This window comes from Bombina bombina, chromosome 5 (genome assembly GCF_027579735.1).
Source record: "Bombina bombina isolate aBomBom1 chromosome 5, aBomBom1.pri, whole genome shotgun sequence".
NCBI lineage: Eukaryota > Metazoa > Chordata > Amphibia > Anura > Bombinatoridae > Bombina > Bombina bombina.
Genome location: NC_069503.1, coordinates 95,008,053 through 95,032,022, shown reverse-complemented (window position 1 = coordinate 95,032,022; position 23,970 = coordinate 95,008,053). Strand labels below are relative to the sequence as shown.

General features: G+C 41.6%; 1 protein-coding gene across 1 annotated transcript in view; it reads right to left on the bottom strand.

The window, feature by feature from the left end:
- LOC128661351 (zinc finger protein 585A) overlaps window positions 1–23,970 on the bottom strand; it is a 1,234,370-nt gene that overhangs the window by 563,490 nt on the left and 646,910 nt on the right. The window contains exon 8 of the mRNA XM_053715615.1: window positions 22,597–22,704. Coding sequence (XP_053571590.1) covers window positions 22,597–22,704 — 108 coding nt within the window. The remainder of the gene's footprint in view (window positions 1–22,596; window positions 22,705–23,970) is intronic.

The window sequence follows — 23,970 nt, the reverse complement described above, 5'->3', positions numbered from 1 at the left end:
TTGGCGCAAAATAACGTCAAAGAATGACGCAACTTCCGGCGACACGTATGACGCCGGAAACGGAAATAGAATTTTTGCGCCAAAAAAGTCCGCGCCAAGAATGACGCAATAAAATGAAGCATTTTCAGCCCCCGCGAGCCTAACAGCCCACAGGGAAAAAGTCAAATTTTAAGGTAAAAAATGTTAAATTAAAATGCATTATCCCAAATATGAAACTGACTGTCTGAAAAATAAGGAAAGTTGAACATTCTGAGTCAAGGCAAATAAATGTTTGAATACATATATTTAGAACTTTATAAACAAAGTGCCCAACCATAGCTAGGAGTGTCACAGAAAATAAGACTTACTTACCCCAGGACACTCATCTACATATAGCAGATAGCCAAACCAGTACTGAAACGAGAATCAGCAGAGGTAATGGTATATATAAGAGTATATCGTCAATCTGAAAAGGGAGGTAAGAGATGAATCTCTACGACCGATAACAGAGAACCTATGAAATAGACCCCTTAGAAGGAGATCACTGCATTCAAATAGGCAATACTCTCCTCACATCCCTCTGACATTCACTGCACGCTGAGAGGAAAACCGGGCTCCAACTTGCTGCGGAGCGCATATCAACGTAGAATCTAGCACAAACTTATTTCACCACCTCCATCGGAGGCAAAGTTTGTAAAACTGAATTGTGGGTGTGGTGAGGGGTGTATTTATAGGCATTTTAAGGTTTGGGAAACTTTGCCCCTCCTGGTAGGAATGTATATCCCATACGTCACTAGCTCATGGACTCTTGCTAATTACATGAAAGAAAGGAACTATGTCCATTGCCGCGACCATCAAACCTATTACTTCCATGCACTGCGCTATGGAAGGAAGAGGAACAGAATGAAGTACTTGACAAGAGTTTAGAAGTTTTGATTTTCTGGCCTCTGTCAGAAAAATCCTCATTTCTAAGGAGTCTATTATCGTTCCCAAGAAGGGAACTCTTGTTGACGGAGATAGAGAACTTTTTTCTACGTTCACTTTCCACCCGTGAGATCTAAGAAAGGCCAGGACAATGTCCGTGTGAGCCTTTGCTTGTGGAAGGGACGACGCTTGAATCAGAATGTCGTCCAAGTAAGGTACTACTGCAATGCCCCTTGGTCTTAGCACCGCTAGAAGGGACCCCAGTACCTTTGTGAAAATTCTTGGAGCAGTGGCTAATCCGAACGGAAGTGCCACAAACTGGTAATGCTTGTCCAGAAAGGCGAACCTTAGGAACCGATGATGTTCCTTGTGGATAGGAATATGTAGATACGCATCCTTTAAATCCACCGTGGTCATGAATTGACCTTCCTGGATGGAAGGAAGAATTGTTCGAATGGTTTCCATTTTGAACGATGGAACCTTGAGAAACTTGTTTAGGATCTTGAGATCTAAGATTGGTCTGAATGTTCCCTCTTTTTTGGGAACTATGAACAGATTGGAGTAGAACCCCATCCCTTGTTCTCCTAATGGAACAGGATGAATCACTCCCATTTTTAACAGGTCTTCTACACAATGTAAGAATGCCTGTTTTTTTATGTGGTCTGAAGACAATTGAGACCTGTGGAACCTCCCCCTTGGGGGAAGCCCCTTGAATTCCAGAAGATAACCTTGGGAGACTATTTCCAGCGCCCAAGGATCCAGAACATCTCTTGCCCAAGCCTGAGCGAAGAGAGAGAGTCTGCCCCCCACCAGATCCGGTCCCGGATCGGGGGCCAACATCTCATGCTGTCTTGGTAGCAGTGGCAGGTTTCTTGGCCTGCTTACCTTTGTTCCAGCCTTGCATTGGCCTCCAGGCTGGCTTGGCTTGAGAAGTATTACCCTCTTGCTTAGAGGATGTAGCACTTAAGGCTGGTCCGTTTCTGCGAAAGGGACGAAAATTTGGTTTATTTTTAGCCTTGAAAGACCTATCCTGAGGAAGGGCGTGGCCCTTACCCCCAGTGATATCAGAAACGGATATCACTGGGAAACTTTCAGCGTTTTCCCCTTGAAAGGAATGTTAAGCAATTTATTCTTGGAAGACGCATCCGCTGACCAAGATTTTAGCCAAAGCGCTCTGCGCGCCACAATAGCAAACCCAGAATTTTTCGCCGCTAATCTAGCCAATTGCAAAGTGGCGTCTAAGGTGAAAGAGTTAGCCAATTTGAGAGCATGGATTCTGTCCAAAATCTCCTCATAAGAAGAATCTTTATTGAGCGCCTTTTCTAGTTCATCGAACCAGAAACACGCTGCTGTAGTGACAGGAACAATGCATGAAATTGGTTGTAGAAGGTAACCTTGCTGAACAAACATCTTTTTAAGCAAACCCTCTAATTTTTTATCCATAGGATCTTTGAAAGCACAACTATCTTCTATGGGTATAGTGGTGCGTTTGTTTAGAGTAGAAACCGCCCCCTCGACCTTGGGGACTGTCTGCCATAAGTCCTTTCTGGGGTCGACCATAGGAAACAATTTCTTGAATATAGGGGGAGGGACGAAAGGTATGCCGGGCCTTTCCCATTCTTTGTTTACAATATCCGCCACCTGCTTGGGTATAGGAAAAGCTTCGGGGGGCCCCGGGACCTCTAGGAACTTGTCCAGCTTACATAATTTCTCTGGAATGACCAAATTCTCACAATCATCCAGAGTAGATAACACCTCCTTAAGCAGAGCGCGGAGATGTTCTAATTTAAATTTGAATGTAATCACATCAGGTTCAGCTTGTTGAGAAATTTTCCCTGAATCTGAAATTTCTCCCTCAGACAAAACCTCCCTGGCCCCCTCAGACTGGTGTAGGGGCACTTCAGAACCAATATCATCAGCGTCCTCATGCTCTTCCGTATTTTCTAAAACAGAGCAGTCGCGCTTTCGCTGATAAGTGGGCATTTTGGCTAAAATGTTTTTGATAGAATTATCCATTACAGCCGTTAATTGTTGCATAGTAAGGAGTATTGGCGCACTAGATGTACTAGGGGCCTCCTGTGTGGGCAAGACTGGCGTAGACGAAGGAGGGGATGATGTAGTACCATGCTTACTCCCCTCACTTGAGGAATCATCTTGGGCATCATTTTCTCTAAATTTTGTTTCACATCAATCACATCTATTTAAATGAGAAGGAACCTTGGCTTCCCCACATACAGAACACAGTCTATCTGGTAGTTCAGACATGTTAAACAGGCATAAACTTGATAACAAAGTACAAAAAACGTTTTAAAATAAAACCGTTACTGTCACTTTAAATTTTAAACTGAACACACTTTATTACTGCAAATGCGAAAAAGTATGAAGGAATTGTTCAAAATTCACCAAAATTTCACCACAGTGTCTTAAAGCCTTAAAAGTATTGCACACCAAATTTGAAAGCTTTAACTCTTAAAATAACGGAACCGGAGCCGTTTTTATATTTAACCCCTATACAGTCCCTGGTATCTGCTTTGCTGAGACCCAACCAAGCCCAAAGGGGAATACGATACCAAATGACGCCTTCAGAAAGCCTTTTCTATGTATCAGAGCTCCTCACACATGCATCTGCATGTCATGCTTCCCAAAAACAAGTGCGCAATAGAGGTGCGAAAATGAGGCTCTGCCTATGATTAGGGAAAGCCCCTAGAGAATAAGGTGTCCAATACAGTGCCTGCCGGTTATTTTACATAATTCCCAAGAATAAAATAATTCCTCAAAGCTATGAAGTATTAAAAATGCTTATATATCAATCGTTTTAGCCCAGAAAATGTCTACCAGTCTTAAAAGCCCTTGTGAAGCCCTTTATTCTTATGTAATAAAAATGGCTTACCGGATCCCATAGGGAAAATGACAGCTTCCAGCATTACATCGTCTTGTTAGAAATGTGTCATACCTCAAGCAGCAAAAGTCTGCTCACTGTTTCCCCCAACTGAAGTTAATTCCTCTCAACAGTCCTGTGTGGAAACAGCCATCGATTTTAGTAACGGTTGCTAAAATCATTTTCCTCTTACAAACAGAAATCTTCATCACTTTTCTGTTTCAGAGTAAATAGTACATACCAGCACTATTTTAAAATAACAAACTCTTGATTGAAGAATAAAAACTACAGTTAAACACCAAAAAACTCTAAGCCATCTCCGTGGAGATGTTGCCTGTACAACGGCAAAGAGAATGACTGGGGAAGGCGGAGCCTAGGAGGGATCATGTGACCAGCTTTGCTGGGCTCTTTGCCATTTCCTGTTGGGGAAGAGAATATCCCACAAGTAAGGATGACGCCGTGGACCGGACACACCTATGTTGGAGAAAAATGATCTGAAAAATGGGGTTTAACATTGAATAGTCTGTTAAATGTAATCTAGTGGCACTATTGTGCAGAGTATTATATAAACAAATATACAGACAAATAATTTAAATCTGAGATGTTTAACATTTTAAATTGCCAGGCTATTCAATGTTAAACCCCATTTTTCAGCTGCTTGTAATTTAGGATTGCGTGAATTATTTTCTCATAGTAACTGGATATTGTGAAAATAAATCGGATATTTTTGCAGTAATTAAAACTGTGTGTGTGTCCTGTTCTTGCACACTTTGCATTTCATTTTCATAATTTGATTTGCCTTATTTTCCATCATTTCTTTCTGTGTTTTTTCACTGTCAATTGATGGAATGCAACATTATACACAGTGATTTGCATACAAAGAGAGAAGCGCTCTACCAGGAACGAACAACAGCTCAGTGGCTTGTTCTATGGCGATTTACCACCCGGAAGCAGCCTCTTTTAGACCAGTGTGCTTTTCACAGAAGAAAACTTTCCTGAAGTATATCAGTCTGATCCTGCCAAGTAAGGTCAGTCCAGCCCCGAAATACCAGGCAATTCTCCTCTGAACAAGGAACATGACAACCCCAGACGATCGTTTCGGCCTCCTATGGGCCTCGTCAGTGAGGTGCAGCCACATTCCTCTAAGCACACTGGGCAAGGAGTCCACGTCTGGTTTCCCCCATCACCCATAGGGAGACTTCCCCAGGGTCATAATAATTTGCATACAAAGAGAGAAGCGCTCTACCAGGAACGAACAACAGCTCAGTGGCTTGTTCTATGGCGATTTACCACCCGGAAGCAGCCTCTTTTAGACCAGTGTGCTTTTCACAGAAGAAAACTTTCCTGAAGTATATCAGTCTGATCCTGCCAAGTAAGGTCAGTCCAGCCCCGAAATACCAGGCAATTCTCCTCTGAACAAGGAACATGACAACCCCAGACGATCGTTTCGGCCTCCTATGGGCCTCGTCAGTGAGGTGCAGCCACATTCCTCTAAGCACACTGGGCAAGGAGTCCACGTCTGGTTTCCCCCATCACCCATAGGGAGACTTCCCCAGGGTCATAATAATTTGCATACAAAGAGAGAAGCGCTCTACCAGGAACGAACAACAGCTCAGTGGCTTGTTCTATGGCGATTTACCACCCGGAAGCAGCCTCTTTTAGACCAGTGTGCTTTTCACAGAAGAAAACTTTCCTGAAGTATATCAGTCTGATCCTGCCAAGTAAGGTCAGTCCAGCCCCGAAATACCAGGCAATTCTCCTCTGAACAAGGAACATGACAACCCCAGACGATCGTTTCGGCCTCCTATGGGCCTCGTCAGTGAGGTGCAGCCACATTCCTCTAAGCACACTGGGCAAGGAGTCCACGTCTGGTTTCCCCCATCACCCATAGGGAGACTTCCCCAGGGTCATAATAATTTGCATACAAAGAGAGAAGCGCTCTACCAGGAACGAACAACAGCTCAGTGGCTTGTTCTATGGCGATTTACCACCCGGAAGCAGCCTCTTTTAGACCAGTGTGCTTTTCACAGAAGAAAACTTTCCTGAAGTATATCAGTCTGATCCTGCCAAGTAAGGTCAGTCCAGCCCCGAAATACCAGGCAATTCTCCTCTGAACAAGGAACATGACAACCCCAGACGATCGTTTCGGCCTCCTATGGGCCTCGTCAGTGAGGTGCAGCCACATTCCTCTAAGCACACTGGGCAAGGAGTCCACGTCTGGTTTCCCCCATCACCCATAGGGAGACTTCCCCAGGGTCATAATAATTTGCATACAAAGAGAGAAGCGCTCTACCAGGAACGAACAACAGCTCAGTGGCTTGTTCTATGGCGATTTACCACCCGGAAGCAGCCTCTTTTAGACCAGTGTGCTTTTCACAGAAGAAAACTTTCCTGAAGTATATCAGTCTGATCCTGCCAAGTAAGGTCAGTCCAGCCCCGAAATACCAGGCAATTCTCCTCTGAACAAGGAACATGACAACCCCAGACGATCGTTTCGGCCTCCTATGGGCCTCGTCAGTGAGGTGCAGCCACATTCCTCTAAGCACACTGGGCAAGGAGTCCACGTCTGGTTTCCCCCATCACCCATAGGGAGACTTCCCCAGGGTCATAATAATTTGCATACAAAGAGAGAAGCGCTCTACCAGGAACGAACAACAGCTCAGTGGCTTGTTCTATGGCGATTTACCACCCGGAAGCAGCCTCTTTTAGACCAGTGTGCTTTTCACAGAAGAAAACTTTCCTGAAGTATATCAGTCTGATCCTGCCAAGTAAGGTCAGTCCAGCCCCGAAATACCAGGCAATTCTCCTCTGAACAAGGAACATGACAACCCCAGACGATCGTTTCGGCCTCCTATGGGCCTCGTCAGTGAGGTGCAGCCACATTCCTCTAAGCACACTGGGCAAGGAGTCCACGTCTGGTTTCCCCCATCACCCATAGGGAGACTTCCCCAGGGTCATAATAATTTGCATACAACGGTAACGGTTGCTAAAATCATTTTCCTCTTACAAACAGAAATCTTCATCACTTTTCTGTTTCAGAGTAAATAGTACATACCAGCACTATTTTAAAATAACAAACTCTTGATTGAAGAATAAAAACTACAGTTAAACACCAAAAAACTCTAAGCCATCTCCGTGGAGATGTTGCCTGTACAACGGCAAAGAGAATGACTGGGGAAGGCGGAGCCTAGGAGGGATCATGTGACCAGCTTTGCTGGGCTCTTTGCCATTTCCTGTTGGGGAAGAGAATATCCCACAAGTAAGGATGACGCCGTGGACCGGACACACCTATGTTGGAGAAAAATGATCTGAAAAATGGGGTTTAACATTGAATAGTCTGTTAAATGTAATCTAGTGGCACTATTGTGCAGAGTATTATATAAACAAATATACAGACAAATAATTTAAATCTGAGATGTTTAACATTTTAAATTGCCAGGCTATTCAATGTTAAACCCCATTTTTCAGCTGCTTGTAATTTAGGATTGCGTGAATTATTTTCTCATAGTAACTGGATATTGTGAAAATAAATCGGATATTTTTGCAGTAATTAAAACTGTGTGTGTGTCCTGTTCTTGCACACTTTGCATTTCATTTTCATAATTTGATTTGACTTATTTTCCATCATTTCTTTCTGTGTTTTTTCACTGTCAATTGATGGAATGCAACATTATACACAGTGATTGCTGGATCACTGCAGGAGGTCATGTATATATCCGCAAATGGATTCTAGCATTTTCTAGGGGAAGTGGGGGAAAAATACAAGAACATTTGAGGAAAATAGGGAAAACTGCATTGCAAAGTTTCTTTAAAACAAACAAATATTCACCATTGTGTGTTTAAAAAACAAACTTTGCAATGTACTTTTATTATTTGATTTGCCCTATTTTCCTTCCAATTTTTTTTTTTTTTTTTTAACTGCCCCAGAAATGCTAGAATCCATTGGCAGATATAAATGAGCACCTGCAGTGATCCAGCAATCACTGTGGGACATGTTGAATTCCATGATTTCTAGGGCAGTAAAAAATTGGAGGAAAACAGAACAAATCAAGTAATGAAAATACATTGCAAAGTTTGTTTAAAAAAAAAAAAAATCACCATTATTGATATATGTTAGATAGATGTTATATGTTATATAACTTTTTTTATTTGATATTAAAATACGATACAATGGCTCTATTTATTTCAACTAATATATTAAGTAGCAATCATTGATATCATTAGATTTGTTCTGATTGCTACTTAATATATTAGTTGAAATAAATAGAGCTGATTGCTACTTAATATATTAGTTGAAATAAATAGAGCCATTGTATCGTATTTTAATATCAAATAAAAAAAGTTATATAACATATAACATCTATTGCTATATAGCTATCAATACAGGGCCAATAATAATAATACATATGGAAAAAACGTGCAGTCACTGCACTATTCATAATCTAGCAGCTGGGCTGCACACATACCAGCATCTCCCCACAGGGCCTGTCATTTGCAAGCTGAAAAGCAAGTTATCCTTCGGCTAGAGAGTGATTCGGACGGGTGTTCCAGCTGATCACCAAATCGTACTGCCGCTAGGAAGGATATACTGTTGGAAGCCGCCAGAAAGGATCTCTTTGCTGCTGGAAAGGATATACCGCTGTGAGCTGTTAGCCACTGAAGGGACTTTCGGACATCTTTTCACCAGACCCGGTGTAAGTAAAAGTGAAAACCTTTATTTGGTAACCCTTCTGCTGTGTGATCCGGCTTCTTTATTTCATTCCAGCTTCAAATTGGTTTGTCTTTATTTTAGCCTTTATTGGCTATTAATTTGATTCACTTTTTTAAATATTCAAAGTATTAGCTTTTGTAGCCAATTAGGCTCTTTTTTCACATTTTTTGATCACATATATATAGTTTTTATATTTTTATTTTTTTCCACATCGTGTTTAATATTTTACACATATATACACATTTGTTTATATATTATATGTTACCTATTTTAAGCTTTCAGTAGCGCTTATGATTTAAAGATTTTCTCTGGATTTTTTCCAGTTTTGATCTTGTGTTTTCAATTATCACAGAGGGTGGGGTCCCTCAAATTTTCTCATAGGCTTAATAGGGTTTCTAAGCGCAGTTAACCAAATACCTTTTTCACTCACAAACTCTCAAGATTAGCACTAGATCTAAACACAGGCCTGATCTATTCAAAGCCTGAACCAAAGACTGGACATCTGGAAGCTCTGTGAGCCTCTCAAGCGGTAAAACCAATAGGGACAAAATCTGTCCCCTAAGGGAGCCACAGAAAAAGGCCCTTCTCCAGAGCATCCCAGAGAAAATAAGGATCCTGGAAAACCTGGCCTTATGCCAGGGGAATCACCACTCTTCATACCAGAAAAAGAAGGTCATGCAGTATGAAGAGTACATAGCCACAGCTTGATTTGAACTCTTGACTTTCAGCTTCCAAAGCAGCAAAGTTCACCACTAAGCCATCTTAGGATACCATTCCCATAAAAAGTAGGTCCTGCACCCACTCAAGATATTAACCATTGATTCCATAAAGATAAAGGAGTCCCACTGTGACCCTGCCTTCTAGCGTTAACGTGTGTAAAATAATGAAACAATCCTACCGGAATCTATGCCGTGGAACAGTGACACGGTCCTTCAAGTTTGACAGATTGTAGCAGGGTTTCTGACATGGACTTGAGTGAATAAAAGCAGGCAGCGAAACTCGTCAATGCTGATTGCTTAAGGAGCGGTTAACATGAGTCTGGATGGGTTTGCAGAAAGACTCTCCCTGCATCTCCAGACTCTTTCGTCATTGTTCTCACTGAGGGAAGTTGGGGAGGTATTTAAGCCGTTGGCTGGGGGTGTCTTTGCCTCCTCCTGGTGGCCAGGTTCTGTATTCCCACAAGTAAGGAATGAAGCCGTGGACTCTCCTCATATTAAGAAGGAAACATGATATGGCAAGACTAGGTAGTAAGGATATGATGGCTAAGGTACTTGCTACAAAACAAATTCTCACAGCCTGCTTGACACCAGAAACAGGATATGGCAACACTAGGTAGTAAGGATATGATGGATAAGGTACTTGCTACAAAACAAATTCTCACAGCCTGCTTGACACCAGAAACATGACATGACAAGACTAGGTAGTAAGGATATGACGGATAAGGTACTTTCTACAAAACAAATACTCACATCATGCTTGACACCAGAAACAGGATATGGCAAGACTAGGTAGTAAGGATATGATGGCTAAGGTACTTGCTACAAAACAAATTCTCACAGCCTGAGTGACAGCAGAAACAGGATATGGCAAGACTAGGTAGTAAGGATATGATGGATAAGGTACTTGCAACAAAACAAATTCTCACTGCCTGATTGACACCAGAAACAGGATATGGCAAGACTAGGTAGTAAGGATATGATGGCTAAGGTACTTGCTACAAAACAAATTCTCACTGCCTGATTGACACCAGAAACAGGATATGGCAAGACTAGGTAGTAAGGATATGATGGCTAAGGTACTTGCTACAAAACAAATACTCACAGCCTGAGTGACAGCAGAAACCTGACATGACAAGACTAGGTAGTAAGGATATGACGGATAAGGTACTTGCTACAAAACAAATACTCACATGATGCTTGACACCAGAAACAGGATATGGCAAGACTAGGTAGTAAGGATATGATGGATAAGGTACTTGCTACAAAACAAATTCTCACAGCCTGATTGACACCAGAAACAGGATATGGCAAGACTAGGTAGTAAGGATATGATGGATAAGGTACTTGCTACAAAACAAATTCTCACTGCCTGATTGACACCAGAAACAGGATATGGCAAGACTAGGTAGTAAGGATATGATGGCTAAGGTACTTGCTACAAAACAAATTCTCACATCCTGCTTGACACCAGAAACAGGATATGGCAAGACTAGTTAGTAAGGATATGATGGCTAAGGTACTTGCTACAAAACAAATTCTCACAGCCTGCTTGACAGCAGAAACAGGATATGGCAAGACTAGGTAGTAAGGATATGATGGCTAAGGTACTTGCTACAAAACAAATTGTCACTGCCTGCTTGACACCAGAAACAGGATATAGCAAGACTAGGTAGTAAGGATATGATGGCTAAGGTACTTGCTACAAAACAAATACTCACAGCCTGCTTGACACCAGAAACAGGATATGGCAAGACTAGGTAGTAAGGATATGATGGCTAAGGTACTTGCTACAAAACAAATACTCACTGCCTGCTTGACACCAGAAACAGGATATGGCAAGACTAGGTAGTAAGGATATGATGGCTAAGGTACTTGCTACAAAACAAATTCTCACAGCCCCAGAAATACAGACGTTGATTGCACAAATATAGAGGTGAGAAGTTCAGATACAATGATTTCTGTTTTGTAGCAAGTACCATAGTCATCATATGCTCACTACCCAGGAATAATTATACTAAAATTTAACAGCTTGTTCCAGCGTGCAATAATTGTCCACAGTGTTTGCAAAATCTAAATGTTGGTGCTGCTCTGTAGACTTTATTTATGAATCTGCGTTTGGGGAATAGTAAGTTCTGGTCATGTGATGTGGAACCGGACACTGGGTGACCATCAACAGTGCAGGAGGAGATATGAAGAAACATGAGCGTTTAGCTCAATACAACAAGTTAGGCTAAATGAAATATAAATGCTAACAAGAGAAATTTACTAATGCAATAAATTATAATATGTTTAATAGGGAAAATTAAATTAACAGTGTACTTATTTTGATATAATATAATGGTGCTTGGTATTGGAATGATCAGAAAATTGACATGAGGCCATCCTGCCTGGAATTCGGATTATAAGTAATAGATGCAATGTTGTAGTGTTGTTTAATATAATCATTATATGGGATATGTCAAATTTAGAGACATATATATTAGTAGGGCTGCAACTAACGATTATTTTCATAATCGATTAATCGGATGATTATTTTTTCGATTAATCGACTAATCGGATAAAAAGAGAATCAATAATAGTTTTCTATGTTTTAAATTAAAATCCACATAATGAGTGTTACAAATATAAACTTCAGACTAAAACTTTACATTAACACAACTGTTTCTTCAAGAAGCAGAGCACAGTTTTATAATTAAACAAAACAAACCACAAACTGTTTGAAAAGAGGTAGAACTAGAAAGAGTTAGACTATCACTGTTAATAACATTCTGTTATTCACTCTTTCAGAAACTTTGCATTGAAATGCAAAAATCTCAACATGTCCACATGCTTCTGGCTAAGGCTGGTTCTCTGTTTGCAGCTATATTTCCTGCAGCAGAGAAAAGGCTGTTGAGGTGTATAAGTAGGGTTATTTATCTTTGTTAGCTCTTCACCAATGCTAAGTGTGTTCTACCTTGCAAGGGACCTCTCAATAAAGTAACCATTGACTTCATTCTAACATAAAAATATCTTGAATATCTATATGCAATGGTAAATAACCAGCTATAAGGTAGGGGGAAATATCTAGTCCGCTCTAAAAATAACGAATATATACTTATAAAGGTTGAATCTGGTACCTATCACAATTTATTAAAAATATAAAAAAACAATAAAAAACTAAATCAAAAGCGCTAAGGACTGTATATCAATAACAGGACAAAGACTTACACATTTATTTATACAGTATATATAATCAGCAATAGCAAGCAATACGCTAATTGTGCAAACAGATAATAGTGCACATCAATTTAAATAACTCCCATCAATCTAGGGGCAAGGTGTAAACAACAAGCTTGGCACTATATCATGAAAAGCATAGTTCCAAATCGCCAAATAACAATCCAAATGATGACTATTATATCTGGGTTGCAAATAAGCCAGGGGTAGTTGTAAACGTATACTGTCTTCAAAAAGTGAAAAGTAGACGTCTGTAGACGTCCTTTAGGCTAAGGACATAACCATAAAACACAATACCAAGTGCAGGAGTTCATTGGAGTGAAGCAGCTGGTGTTGTGCACAGACCAACTAATTGCAAACCAACTAATCGATTATGAGATTCGTTGACAACTATTTTCATAATTGATTATTATCGATTATGACGATTAGTTGTTGCAGCTCTATATATTAGAAATGTTTGGATGAATCTGTTTGTGTTCGTCTGCTGCCACCCGAGGGCCAGAACCCAGTATGACAGTTAAGAGACTTAAATGTTTAAAAGATGCATTTCCATAGCAACAATATATACTGAGCCAATGGGGAGCATTCCCTAGATTTGTCCAATGAGAAGAGAAAAGCACCGTGGGCGTGAACGAAACAGGTCATCAATCATCAGAATAGTCAATGCAGAAAGGGACACACAGTTTTTTTTGTGACTTGCTGAGACTAAGTGATTTTGATTTTGGCTGCCTGGGAACACATTTCACTTCAGCAGGGAACTGGAAGCTTATCCCTAATCTATGCAATAACTTTCCTTCAAATGAGATGACCTAAAGACCCCTACAAATTGGTTCAAATTGGTGAAGTATAATTGTTCTAATTTTTAAAATTTGAAACAAAGGTTATTGGTAAGAACATAGTCAAGTTGTATTTAATAGATTTAAAGAGAGCAGTCTGCATTTTTGCTTATATTCATAGTCCTATATATAAAGTATAAGTTTGTCTCTTGCATGCTAAATAATTAATCTGTGCAAAATATAGAATATATATATGTATACACACATCTGAGAATTAGTTTTAGCTATAAGTAAATAAGGATCTGTTCCAGTTTAAATAAATAGACATTTTAAAGTAAATGTTCACAGTAAGAATATATGTATTTTTAGTATCCTAATTAGAATTGTATTAGAATCAATTGCAGCTAATTAGCTGAGTATATATATATATATATTGCCCTATTGTTTACTAAGCACTGTTAGAGTTGCATTGTTTGGATGTTAGTAGTTAAAGATTTTAAGTCTCATTGTGTTAACTGAGTGAAATTTCTATTGCGAATAAGGTAACCTTTTAATGAATTTGGCATAGCATATTTTAATAGTTTTAAACGCATATAATATTGACTCATATTCTGATTCTTACAAATATATATATATTTCAATGTGCTCATAGATATTTACTAATAAAAAGAATTCAGGTATTTATATTAATTTTATTGTATTAGTATATGCATATTTGATTGTGGGTTTAGTTTAAAGAAAGATTGTTAAATATATCAAGTTATAACCCTGCCATATGCTCACATATTATTTGGAGAGTACTGCTAAGATTCTTATAAATATACTGACAGGAAGGCACCATTCTTTGAAGAACCATTCTCCCAAAAACAGCCTCAGCCGAAGCAAAGGTATCAAATTTGTAAAATTTAGAAAACGTTTGAAGAGAAGACCAAGCTGCAGCCTTGCAAATCTTCTCAACTGAAGCATTATTTTTGAATGCCCATAAGGAAGCAACAGCCCTGGTGGAATGAGCCGTAACTCTTTCAGGAGGCTGCTGTCCAGCAGTCTCATATGCAAAACAGATGATACTATTCAACCAAAAGGAAAGAGGTAGCCGTAGCTTTCCGACCCTTACATTCTCTAGAAAAAATGTCAAACAGAGAAGACGATTGATGAAAGTCCTTAGTCGCTTGTAAGTAAAATTTTAAAGCACGTACTACGTCCAAATTGTGCAGAAAACGTTCCTTCTGAGAAGAAGGATTAGGACACGAGGAAGGAACAACAATCTCCTAATTAATGTTCTTGTCTGAAACAACATTTGGAAGAAAAACAAGTTTAGTACATAACACCACCTTATCCGAATGAAAAATAAGGTAAGGCAAATTATATTGTAATGCCAAAAGCTCAGACACTCTTCGAGCAGAAGAAACGGCAACAAGAAATAAAACTTTCCAAGATAACAACTTAATATCTATGGAATGCATAGGTTCAAACGGAACCCCTTGAAGAACTTTAAGATCTAAATTCAAACTCCATGGAGGATAAATTGGATTAAACACAGGCCTGATTTTAATCAAAGCCTGACAAAAGGATTGATCATCTGGGACATCTGCCAGACGCTCGTGTAACAAAATAGATAAAGCAGAGATCTGACCCTTTAGGGAACTCACTGATAAACCCTTCTCTAATCCTTCTTGGAGAAAAGACAAAATCCTGGGAATCCTAACTTTTCTCCATGAGTAACGCTTGGATTCACACTAATAAAGATATTTACACCCTATCTTATGGTAAATCTTCCTAATTACAGGCTTACGTGCCTGAATTAAGGTATCTATGACTGAATCAGAGAAACCTCGCTTGTATAGGATCAAGCGTTCAATCTCCAAGCAGTCAGCTTCAGAGAAACTAGACTTGGGTGGAGGAAGGGACCCTGAATAAGAAGGTCCTTCCTCAACGGAAGTGTCCAAGGAGGCAGAGATGACATGTCCACCAGATCGGCATACCAAAACCTGCGAGGCCATGCAGGAGTGATGATGATCACTGATGCCTTCTCCTGTTTGATTTGAGCAATAACCCGGGGAAGAAGAGCAAACAGAGGGAATAGGTATGCTAGGTTGAAGGACCAAGGAACTGCCAAAGCATCTATCAGCTCGGCCTGGGGATCCCTGGACCTGGACCCGTATCTTGGAAGCTTGGCATTCTGGCAAGATGCCATGAAATCTAACTCCGGCCGACCCCATTTGAGAATCAGGTTGGAGAATACTCCCGGATGGAGTTCCCACTCTCCCGGATGAAAAGTCTGTCTACTCAGAAAATCCGTTTCCCAAGTCTCCACCCCTGGGATATGGATCGCTGACAGATAGCAAGAATGAGCCTCCGCCCACTGGATAATCTTGGCTACCTCAGCCATCATTAAGGAACTCCTCGTTCCTCCCTGATGATTGATGTAAGACCGTCGTCATGCTGTACGTCTGAAAACTGATGAACTGGGCCGAAGCCAACTGAGGCCAGACCAGAAGAGCATTGAAGATCGTTCTCAGTTTCAGGATGTTTATAAAAAGAACAGACTCTGCCTGAGTCCACACTCTGCGTAATCATGTTCCCTGGGATAGGTGATCCAGAGACAACCACCATAGAAGAGAGTCCCTTGTCTCCTGGTCCAGAGTTATTTGAGGAGAGAAGTCTGCATAGTCTCCGTTCCATTGCCTGAGTATGCTCAACTGCATAGGTCTGAGGTGGAGCGAACAAACAGAATTTTAAGGGTCTCAAGGTGCTGCTCATTTTATCAAGGATGAAAGGCTGAGTGGACCTCACCAGGGATTGAACTTGCAACCCTTGGGTTGTTACAGAGCTCAGCCACAGACCCTAAGCATGCTGAGCTATCTGTCCGGCTATTGTCTATTGCTGTCACCATCAGCCCGATAACCTCTATGCACTGAGCCACTGAAGGCTGAGAAGTGGACTGAAGGACTAGAACAGTATCGATAGACCTTGATTTCCCGACCTCAGTCAGAAAAATCTTCATTGATATGGAATTTGTCATGATTCCCAAGAAATTTACCCTTGTGCTTGGGACTAAAAAACACTTTTCCAAAGTCACCTTCCACCCGTGAGATCACGGGAAGTATAACACCATGTCCGTGTAAATCTTGCTTGCTGTAAGGATGATGCCTGGACTAGGATATCAGCCAGATAGGGCGACACTGCAATGCCCCGTAACTGAAGCACCGCCAACAGCGATCCCAGAGCCTCTGTGAAAACTCGGAACTGTGGCAAGACCGAAAGGAAGGACCACGAACAGGAAGTGTTTGTCCAGAAAGGCAAACCCTAGAAATTGAGACGATTCTCGTGAACGGCACATGAAGGTACTCGTCCCTTAATCCACCGTTGTCATAAATTGACCCTCTAGGATCAAGGGAGGAATGGAACCAATTCATAGTTTCCATCTTGAAGGACAGTACACTTCTTAAAAAATGGTCTGAAGATTCCACTTTTTCGGGAACCACAACCCGATCGGTATAAAAAAAACAAACAGATTCTGTACCAGTATTAGAACTGGAACAATCACTCCCAGGACTGAGAGGTCTCCTACACAGTGTAAGGATGCCTCCCCTTTTGTCTGATCTTCAGACAATCTTGAAAGCAGAACCTGCCTCTGGGAGGAAAAACATTTGAGCTGGAAACCAAACTTGAGCGAAAACGGAAAGTCAGCCCCCTACAAGATCCCATCCTGGACTGGGGCATGTTCTCCATACTGTCTTTGATTCAACAGCAGACTATGTGGGGGGTTTTTTGTTTTGTTTTTTAATTTTCGTCAAGCCAGGTCCCAACAATGTCTGCTCCTGGCAATGAATGACCAAAAGCTTAGATTTAGAGCATATATTCGTAAAACAAGGCTCTAACCATAAGGTTCCAAGAGCCGGAACCGAGCCACCTATGCTCCCAGTTTGATAACTGGAAGGGAAGAAATTGAAATAAAGGAATTAGCCAATGTGAAAACTTTATCCAGTCCTGGATTTTATCAAGGGAAGCTACTGACTTAATAGCATCAGACAATGCATCAACCCATTATGCCGTCACACCAGTGACGGTAGCAAAGTACACAGATGGTTGCCATTGTAAACCCTGGTGTGTGTCCCTACTCTAAATTTTGTCCATAGGACTATCCTCTAAGGGTATAGACGTTCTCGTAGTGAAGTTGAAACTACTCCTTACCCCCTAGGGAATGTCGTCCAGCCTCCTTAGCTGAGTCAGCTATGGGAAACAGTCTTGTAAATATAGGGAATGCCTAAGGTACCAATTCCATCTGAAACTGAGATTCTCAGTAACATGGAAGAACCTTTTAGAATAGCAACTCCTCTAGCAATGCTTTTTTTTTTTATCTCGTGGAAAAATATATAATGCATCATAACCCCGAGTGGAGTGTGAAGGAAACGCAGGGCACTGCATGTGGGCCATAAAATTTCGAGGGAAATTATAGGAGAAATATGTAGCCATTGTTAACAGACTCCCAAACAGCAATCGTAGATTCCAAAAGAGAAAATAAATTTGAATACATTTGAATAAATTTTTCACATAGGAAACGATACTGTTCCTTTAAATCTGAAAAGTAACTCTATTCTTGTGTGCCTGCGTTTCATCCTCAGTCACAAGGGATGAATTAACAAATAAACAGCTGAAATTCATTTATTATAATGTACACAGAACAAAACGTTACTGTCTCTTTAAATCTTAAAGTAACTCATTTTTGTGTGCCTTTGTACCATCCTACGTCACAAAGGATGAATTAACAAATAAAGAGCCGTAATTCTTGTAATAAAATTTACACAGAAACAATGTTACTGTCTCTTTAAATTTTAAAAGAACGTCTTATTTCTGTTGTGCAGAAACAATCCAATAAGAATGTTAATATTGCTGTAAATAGACATCGCTATGTACATCAAAAAGGCAATGTCCTGTCAATAATACCAAATGAAATTTGAAGGAACCGCAGAGCACTGCCTGTGGGTCATACAATTATTTTGGACACTATAGGAGAAAATTGTGGCATTGATTGACCGGTGTCAACAGACTCCTAACAGCAATCGCTTTAGAAGGAGTATATATAATAAAAACTGACTCATAAAAAAAACAGTACAGTTTCTTTAACCCCTTAATGACCACAATGTACCCTGTATGTCACTGGTCATTAAGGGTTTTTTCAGGACATAATAGCACAAGTCTAGCAAGAACACACGATTAATGCACTCCCTCCAGCAGGCTTTGTGGAATAGAGCAGTCTCAGCGCTGGTGACAAGACCGCGCTATAAAACAATCAAGTCCCAAAAAAAGGCCAGCGACATACAGGGTACGTCGCTGGTCCTTAAGGAGTTAAATGTAAAATAGCATTATCTTTTGTGTACTTTTCTAGCATCCTATCACAAAGGATGAACTAAACTAAGCAACTGAAATCATTATAATAAAGGTAACAGATATAAAACTTTACTGTCCTTTAAATGTTAAAAAACACATTCGCCTAGAGTTCTGCGTTAGCCGCCAAAAGCTGCGTTAAGGGGTCCTAACGCTGCTTTTTACGGCCCGCTGGTATTTAGAGTCAGTCAGGAAAGGGTCTAACGCTCACTTTCCAGCCGCGACTTTTCCATAACGCAGATCCCCTTATGCCAATTGCGTATCCTATCTTTTCAATGGGATCTTCCTAACGCTGGTATTTAGAGTCTTGGCTTAAGTGAGGATTAGACCCTCTACCGACAAGACTCCAGCCGCAGAAAAAAGTCAGGAGTTAAGAGCTTTATGGGCTAATGCCGGTTTATAAATGTATCTCTCAGACACATCACACACATACACTCACCTGTGCCCTATATCCCTCAGACACATCACACACATACACTCACCTGTGCCCTATATCCCTCAGACACATCACACACATACACTCACCTGTGCCCTATATCCCTCAGACACATCACACACATACACTCACCTGTGCCCTGTATCCCTTAGACACATCACACACGTACACTCACCTGTGCCCTGTATCCCTCAGACACATCACACACATACACTCACCTGTGCCCTGTATCCCTCAGACACATCACACACATACACTCACCTGTGCCCTGTATCCCTCAGACACATCACACACAGTACACTCACCTGTGCCCTGTATCCCTCTGACCCACATCACACACATACACTCACCTGTACCCTGTATCCCTCAGACACATCACACACATACACTCACCTGTACCCTGTATCCCTCAGACACATCACACACATACACTCACCTGTAGCCTGTATCCCTCAGACACATCACACACATACACTCACCTGTAGCCTGTATCCCTCAGACACATCAGGCACATACACTAACCTGTAGCCTGTATCCCTCAGACACACATCACACACGTACACTCACCTGTACCCTGTATCCCTCAGACACATCACACACATACACTTACCTGTACCCTGTATCCCTCAGACACACATCACACATACACTCACCTGTAGCTTGTATCCCTCAGACACACATAACACACATACATTCACCTGTAGCCTGTATCCCTCAGACACATCACACACATACACTCAACTGTGCCCTGTATCCCTTAGACACATCACATACATACACTCACCTGTACCCTGTATCCCTTAGACACATCACACACGTACACTCACCTGTGCCCTGTATCCCTCAGACACATCACACACATACACTCACCTGTGCCCTGTATCCCTCAGACACATCACACACATACACTCACCTGTGCCCTATATCCCTCAGACACATCACACACATACACTCACCTGTAGCCTGTATCCCTCAGACACGTCACACACATACACTCACCTGTGCCCTGTATCCCTCAGACACATCACACACATACACTCACCTGTGCCCTATATCCCTCAGACACATCACACACATACACTCACCTGTGCCCTGTATCCCTCAGATACATAACACACATACACTAACCTGTACTCTGTATCCCTCAGACACATCAGGCACATACACTCACCTGTAGCCTGTATCCCTCAGACACACATCACACTAGTACACTCACCTGTGCCCTGTATCCCTCAGACACATCACACACATACACTCACCTGTGCCCTGTATCCCTCAGACACATCAGGCACATACACTCACCTGTAGCCTGTATCCCTCAGACACACATCACACACATACACTCACCTGTAGCCTGTATCCCTCAGACACACATCACACACATACACTAACCTGTGCCCTGTATCCCTCAGACACATCACACACATACACTCACCTGTGCCCTGTATCCCTCAGACACATCACATAATACACTCACCTGTGCCCTGTATACCTCAGACACATCACACACATACACTCACCTGTACCCTGTATCCCTCAGACACATCACACACATACACTCACCTGTGCCCTGTATCCCTCAGATACATCACACACATACACTCACCTGTGCCCTGTATCCCTCAGACACATCACACACATACACTCACCTGTGCCCTGTATCCCTCAGACACATCACACACATACACTCACCTGTGCCCTGTATCCCTCAGACACATCACACACATACACTCACCTGTGCCCTGTATCCCTCAGATACATCACACATATACACTCACCTGTGCCCTGTATCCCTCAGACACATCACACACATACACTCACCTGTGGCCTGTATCCCTCAGACACATCACACACATACACTCACCTGTACCCTGTATCCCTCAGACACATCACACACATACACTCACCTGTGCCCTGTATCCCTCAGACACATCACACACATACACTCACCTGTAACCTGTATCCCTCAGACACACGTCACACTAGTACACCTACCTGTATTTATAGTGTCACATATTTCCTGCTTTGCAGCTTCTGGCATATTTGCTAGCCACTGAGCCTCTGTTTCTTCCGTTTTACATAAAATGTTATCATCGTTTACACCTGGGAAAAAAACAGTAATAGAAATAAATAAATCACTCTTTATGTGGTATCTTTTTAAAAGTTAGTTTAAAACAAAATGTGAAAAACAGTGAAATTTAAATTAAATACACCTGAGTCTATCGGTTAGATTACGAGTTTTGCGTTATGAGCGGCTCGGTACTAACTTGCAAGTTATTGTCACCGCTCACCTCCCTACAGCACTGCTATTACAGGTTTTCATAAACCCGGCATTAGCAGGCAAGAAGTGAGCGTAGAGCAAAATTGAGCTCCATACTGCACTCCAATACCAGCGCTGCGGTAAGCTGGTTTTACGTGCTCGTGCACGATTTCCCCATAGACATCAATGGGGTGAGACGGCTAAAAAAAAAAAGCCTAACACCTGCAATAATACAGCGTAAAGCTCCGTAATGCAGCCCCATTGATTCCAATGGGGAAACAAAAGTTATGTTTACACCAAACACCCTAACATAAACCCAGAGTCTAAACACCCCTAATCTGCCTACCCCAACATTATACTTATAAACCACTAATCTGCCACCCCCGACATCGCAGACACCTACATTATACTTATTAACCCCTAATCGCACACGTACACTCACCTGTGCCCTGCATCCCTCAGACACATCACACATACACTCACCTTTGCCCTGTATCCCTCAGACACATCACACACAGTACACTTACCTGTGCCCTGTATCCCTTAGACAAATCACACACATACACTCACCTGTACCCTGTATCCCTCAGACACATCACACACATACACTCACCTGTGCCCTGCATCCCTCAGACACATCACACACATACACTTACCTGTGCCCTGTATCCCTTAGACAAATCACACACATACACTTACCTGTGCCCTGTATCCCTCAGACACATCACACATACACTAACCTGTGCCCTGTATCCCTCAGACACATCACATACATACACTCACCTTTGCCCTGTATCCCTCAGACACATCACACACAGTACACTTACCTGTGCCCTGTATCCCTTAGACAAATCACACACATACACTCACCTGTACCCTGAATCCCTCAGACACATCACATACATACACTCACCTGTGCCCTGAATCCCTCAGACACATCACACACAGTACACTTACCTGTGCCCTGTATCCCTCAGACACACATCATACACATACACTCACCTTTGCCCTGTATCCCTCAGACACACATCACACACATACACTCACCTGTACCCTGTATCCCTGAGACACATTACACACATACACTCACCTGTGCCCTGTATCCCTCAGACACACATCACACATACACTCACCTGTGCCCTGTATCCCTCTGACACACATCAGGCACATACACTCACCTGTAGCCTGTATCCCTCAGACACATCACACACGTACACTTACCTGTGCCCTGTATCCCTCAGACACATCACACAAGTACACTCACCTGTGCCCTGTATCCCTCAGACTCACGTCACACTAGTACACTCACCTGTATTTATATTGTCACATATTTCCTGATTTGTAGCTTCTGGCATATTTGCTAGCCACTGAGCCTCTGTTTGTTCCGTGTTACATAAAATTTTAGCATTGTTTAAACCTGGGAAAAAAACAGTAATAGAAATAAATCAATCACTCTTTACATGGTATCTTTTTAAAAGTTAGTTTAAAACAAAATGTGAAAAACAGTGTAATTTAAGTTAAATAGACCTGAGTCTATCGGCTAGATTACGAGTTTTGCGTTATGAGCGGCTCGGTACTAACTTGCAAGTTATTGTCACCACTCACCTCCCTACAGCACTGCTATTACAGGTTTTCATAAACCGGGCGTTAGCAGGCAAGAAGTGAGCGTAGAGCAAAATTGAGCTGCGGTAAGCTGGTTTTACGTGCTCGTGCACGATTTCCCCATAGACATCAATGGGGAGAGACAGCTAAAAAAACAAAATTTATGCTTACCTGATAAATGTATTTCTCTTGTGGTGTATCCAGTCCACGGGTTCATTCCCAACAGGAAGCTGCAAGAGGACACCCACAGCAGAGCTGTATATAAGCTCCTCCCCTAACTGCCACCCCCAGTCATTCGACCGAAGACAAGCAAGAAAAAAGGAGAAACTATAGGGTGTAGTGGTGACTGTAGTTTAAAAATAAAAAACACCTGCCTGAAAAATGACAGGGCGGGCCGTGGACTGGATACACCACAAGAGAAATAAATTTATCAGGTAAGCATAAATTTTGTTTTCTCTTGTAAAGGTGTATCCAGTCCACGGGTTCATCCATTACTTGTGGGATACCAATACCAAAGCTTTAGGACACGGATGAAGGGAGGGACAAGGCAGGAACTTAAACGGAAGGCACTACTGCCTGTAAGACCTTTCTCCCAAAAATAGCCTCCGAAGAAGCAAAAGTATCAAATTAATAGAATTTAGAAAAGGTATGAAGCGAAGACCAAGTCGCCACCTTACAAATCTGTTCAACAGAGGCCTCATGTTTAAAAGCCCATGTGGAAGCTACTGCTCTAGTAAAATGAGCTGTAATTCTTTCAGGAGGCTGCTGGCCAGCAGTCTCATAAGCTAAGCGTATTATACTTCTTAGCCAAAAAGAAAGAAGTTGCCGAAGCCTTTTGGCCTCTCCTCTGTCCAGAGTAGACAACAAACAAAGCAGATGTTTGACGAAAATCCTTCGCAGCTTGTAAATAAAACTTTAAAGCACGAACCACATCAAGATTGTGTAATAGACGTTCCTTCTTTGAAGAAGGATTAGGACATTGTGAAGGAACAACAATCTCCTGATTGATATTCTTATTAGATACTACCTTAGGAAGAAACCCAGGTTTGGTACGTAACACTACCTTATCTGCATGGAATTC